The sequence below is a fragment of the Cryptomeria japonica genome, chromosome 6 (assembly GCF_030272615.1).
Source record: "Cryptomeria japonica chromosome 6, Sugi_1.0, whole genome shotgun sequence".
NCBI classification, from domain to species: Eukaryota; Viridiplantae; Streptophyta; class Pinopsida; order Cupressales; family Cupressaceae; genus Cryptomeria; species Cryptomeria japonica.
The window spans coordinates 438601376-438606432 of NC_081410.1; the positions used below are offsets into that span (position 1 = coordinate 438601376).

General features: G+C 38.4%; 1 protein-coding gene across 1 annotated transcript; it reads left to right on the plus strand.

The window, feature by feature from the left end:
* Nucleotides 1-395: 395 nt before the first annotated feature.
* Nucleotides 396-2241, plus strand: LOC131037515 (protein TRIGALACTOSYLDIACYLGLYCEROL 1, chloroplastic). Its single transcript, XM_057969675.1, has 2 exons — nt 396-673; nt 806-2241. The coding sequence occupies exons 1-2, from the start codon at nt 570-572 to the stop codon at nt 1935-1937; spliced, it is 1236 nt and encodes a 411-aa protein (XP_057825658.1). The 5' UTR covers nt 396-569; the 3' UTR covers nt 1938-2241.
* Nucleotides 2242-5057: the final 2816 nt, after the last annotated feature.

The window sequence follows — 5057 nt, forward strand, 5'->3', positions numbered from 1 at the left end:
ACTAATTTTTGGTGTATCTGTGTATGAAAATGGTGGCGAAGCATATGTGAATGGGACAATATGAATATATGTTTTGTATTTTAGAGAGACTACTTTAATGCTAAGACTCATATCTAAACACTAATCTAAGTTACTTTTAAAACTTGATGATGCATTTTTTTTTAAACAAATATAAACTAATTATAAAACAAATATTATTTGAACATTGATTGACCAATATATATATATATATTTTCCAATTAGATAATAATAAAATATTGATTAACTAACTAAATGCAGCACTATAAGACCCAATTATCCCATGGATTGGACCTTATCCCTCTCCCTTAGTGATGGAGCATTATCTACAAACAATTATTTATTTATGTGTTCACTTAAGTGACTTTAGACGACACCTTTTTAATTCTTCCGACGCATATAACGTTCAAAACATGCCGCTCCAGCATGTTTGGAGAAGACAAGAATGGAAGAGCACTCGAACCAAGTCCTGAAGCAAAGCATTGCTTTGAATAATTGGAAAAGACGCAATACTCCCAAGGAGGAGGACCAACAGCAGAGTTGATGAGGCCATGGCTACAGCCTCACTCTACTCTCCTCTCAGAGGTAATCTGCTATTAAAGAATACAAACAAGAGCACCCAGTGTTCTTCCAATACGATGCGGGCTTCGTCCAAGTATGTATCCGATTACTCCCTGATGTTTTCTTGTACTTCTTTGATTGAATGCTTGCATTTTTCCTTATGAATTGATTTCATATTAGATCATTGCAATTGTATATTTAGTTGAAAAGGGGCTTTTGGGTACAGATATGGGGTCAACCACGGTGCTCATCAATATTACAGCCCACATAAAACCCTGTTCAATCACTGTAGTTTTATCCGGGGGAAAAAGGGTTGTGGGTTAGCTCTCTCAAGGCCAAATCCTGCAAAAACAAAGGTTTCTCTAGGGAGGACTAGTTTGCAGTTGTCTGCTTTTAGTGGGCGTAAGCCATTATCCATCGATAGAGAATTAGGAAATGGAGACAAAGGATTCAAACGATGTAATCATGTCTGCAGTGGAAATGATTCAGCATCAGTCAATGCATCTGTTTCTCTTTCAGAACAAAGGGACTGTTTGAATTCTGAAGAAGAAGAGTTACCCGATAGAGTTTTGAAAGGATGGACACCACCAAGATATGTGTGGAGAGCGTTGTCTGCTTGGGTGATAGCAGGACAGGTCATTGCCAGGGTTATGAGGGGCAGATTACATGTGAGAAATTGCTTGCAGCAGCTTGAGGTAGTGGGCCCGGGTTCTATTGGTGTCTGCTTGTTGACAGCCGCATTTGTGGGGATGGCTTTTACAATTCAATTTGTTAGGGAATTTACAAAGCTTGGGCTAACAAGATCAGTTGGGGGTGTGCTGGCACTGGCGTTGTCAAGAGAACTGAGCCCAGTTGTTACATCTATCATCATTGCCGGCCGTGTCGGCAGTGCTTTTGCTGCAGAGTTAGGAACCATGCAGGTGTCTGAACAGACCGATACTTTGAGGGTGCTGGGAACAGATCCTGTCGATTACCTTGTGATTCCCCGCGTATTTGCTTGCTGTGTGGCATTGCCAGTCTTAACTTTAATCTGCTTCACTGTGGCTATGGCAGCCAGTGTTCTGATAGCTGATGGAGTTTACAATGTTAGTGCTAATATTATCTTGGATTCTGCAAGAAGGGCTCTCGAGCCATGGGACATAGTTAGTGCAATGATCAAATCCATGGTGTTTGGTGGGTTTATATCTGTCGTGAGTTGTGCATGGGGTGTCACAACGCTTGGAGGGGCAAAAGGGGTAGGAGAGTCTACAACTTCTGCGGTTGTAATCTCCCTAGTTTGTGTCTTTATTGCTGATTTTGTGCTTTCGTGGTTATTTTTCCAAGGTGCAGGGGATGCTCTTAAGGCTGCTATGGGATAGTGTCTGTATTAGCATTGTTCTTGCTTCCCATAAGATTTGCAGGTGGAAAATGTTATTCATATGCTCAAGTTTATCCAGAAGATGCATTCATTGATAAGATGCAGGTTGAAAATTGTTTGTCACAATAACAACATATGCAGCAAGGCCAGCAGCTATACTGCTATAGGACTTGATTTTGACCATTGAGAAACATGTAACTACTTTCGAACTTTGTAATATTGATTGGATGTTTATCCATAATGATTATTTGAATTTTGAATAACTCTGCAGCAAATCGATTTTCCAATAGTTGCAGGGAAAAGAATATTTTTGTGCTTTTTTTAACGATCTCTTTCCATTGGGGGGGGGTACATTGGGGGGGGGTAATTGTATATAGTGATTTATTCAATTAAAGGATCTCAAGATTCTCTACAAAAATCAAAAGTTATGCTCTAAATAGTCATTATACAATTTGTTGCTAATTGATGGGCCTTTTCATTTCCTTAAGTAGTTAGGACTTCTTGTGTGGACAATGCATCAGTTCTAATATCTTTGTATTTGACAAATGTGGGTTGGAATGCAACAAAAGGTGTCGAGGAGTAGTCATTATGTCAAAGGGAAAGGATATGGTTTCAAGGCTGTTTTCTTTGAGCAAAGTGTAATTATAATTCTAACATGGAAACTTTTGCCTGGAATGCTCAGAATATCAACCTTTAAGTGCATTTGCACCTTTGCTGAAAATAAACATATATCTGCTACGCATCTTTAGTTTAATATATATTGTTGGAAACAACAAACAGCAAGTACACCTGGTTATGTTAAACCTAAAATATCATTTCTTTATAAATGTGTATACACAGCTCCTTTTGCAACTTTTCCTCATGGTCATCCCATGCCTTAAAAACCATGGTATGTAAGTCTCAATTTGGATGAAGTGAAATTCCAAGGACGATGTGCTTTATGTTTTCATCAGCTAGAATGATTTAGTTTTTTTGTAATTAGTAATTTGCATTAAAGAATGGAGTGTTGTTCTTGATACTAAAATATGCGTTGAGGTGCAATTTGATATCATCTTCGTTTTTGACTGGTAAAGCTTCTTAAAGAAAATATGTAGGTTAGCTATCATTTCCTAAACATTGAATGGTATTGTTCTTGGTCTTCATCTTTATATCAGTTCCACTTTTCTTTGTCAGTATCTCTATTGTTACTATTGTCCATGTTGTATTCTTAGTCATCATAGGAAAGCCATATATTTAGCTGATAGTCTTTATTTAGTGTGAGCTTTCAGTGCAAAAACTGCCTTAAAATTTGTCTCACACCATGAAAAGAAATATTGGTGCCATGAAGAAAAAGCAGCAACATGATTAAATTTTAAGTTGGTTTTTATTTAATTCTGAACTGCATTAGAGGAGAACCTGGGCAGCATCATTAAAGTCCATACCGCTTTGTTAGTTTAGCAATCAGATTAGCAGTAATTAACAGAAAATAAGAATGCAAAGTAAAATAAACACATAACACGATGATACCCTGGGAAAACCTCAATCTTGGAGGAAAAACCCAGCAACTAAGATCTCAGATCTGATTATATTAGGAGCAGAAAATAACCAGTTACAAGTTCACCCTGCTAGGGCAGAATAGGAGCAGACTTATCTGAGACTTAAGTTCTGATCTGAACTTAATGAATTTCCAGAATGATAAAGAGCAGAGCCTAGTTCATGTTTACAGTCTGCAGGAGCAGATTTAGGCAAATATCTTCCACTCAAACATGTTCACCCAGCATGAGGAGAGATTCGCTAGACTTGAGGGTGATTCGCTTGCCTAGAAACCCAACATGTCACATGAAATTAGGTTCGCCATGTATGATAATGACTTCGCTGTCCTCTAGGAAGAATTCGCTGTCTTCTAGGGTGAATTCGTTGACTTCTGAAGTGCAGATCAGAATTCGCATATAGCAGAAGATGATCGCATGAATGAATATCTTTGTGACCTCAAGTCGCTCCCCTTTTATATGCCTTCAAACACTTGAAGATCTAGGTCGGCCTTGGAGAGATTGGCGCCAAGTTACATAATTTAAATTACATAGGTCTTGCCCCAAGTTACAAGTTACACATTCAATAGGTCCTGACCTATTGAATTACAAGTTACATTAACCCATACGCCCAATTAGGGCCACACGTTACATAAAGTCCTTTACATGTTACAATTATAGGAATTTACTTTACCCGCTCAAATAGGGCCCATTAGTAATTCGGTTGACTAGGTTGGCCCACCCAAGGGATCCGACCTAGCTATACATCAACAGCTTTCACCAGGTGAAAATCAGCAAAATATGCTATAAGAAAAGTACAAAGCTATGGGGCCTTCAAAACACCATTCTGCCATGCAAACAGAACACCCTTATAAAATAAAAAATATCTAGAACAGCTGAAAATCCAAGCTATCAATAAAGACATTTACATCTGGTACATGAGAAGAGAACACTACAGCCGTAGATTAGCCGTAAATTTATAGGTGAGCTTTGATGCTTCCATGTGACATTTACATCTGGTACATGAGAAGAGAACACTACAGCCGTAGATTAGCTTTGAAGCATCAAAGCTCACCTATAAATTTCTATTATCTCAAACATGAAATTCTCAAAACAATGTTTGCAGCTCTGTTTTGTAGTCTGGTGGTTCAGTGGACGGCTATTTCTGCCGCTTTTGCAGTGGGGCTTGTTGATGTGTTTTTTATGCACATGCGAACACAGAATAAAATACCCAAAAGTATCTTACTCTCTCTTGATCAAAGTTTCTCAAATGCTGAAGATTCGCCTAAGGATCATTTGAGACAACTCCAAGGTTCATAAATGTCGGGTCACGATGTGTGGATAAGCTCGTTGGTTTGATTTGATTATGTTGGAATTACAAGGGGACTTACGTTGAATTGTTGAATGCTTGAATTGCTGGAACTTAGATCCTAATTACTTGCTTGAAGAATAAAGAAAGAGCAAAAGGCATGGGGTTTAGGGAGTCTATTCTAATCCTAAGGATGCAAGAGAAGAGTGAATGATCCGATGGAATCCTACTGGGCAAGGTCTCACCATCAAACTGAACAATTCGACACAAACTCACTGCAATCTTCTAAGGGATAATTCAAAGA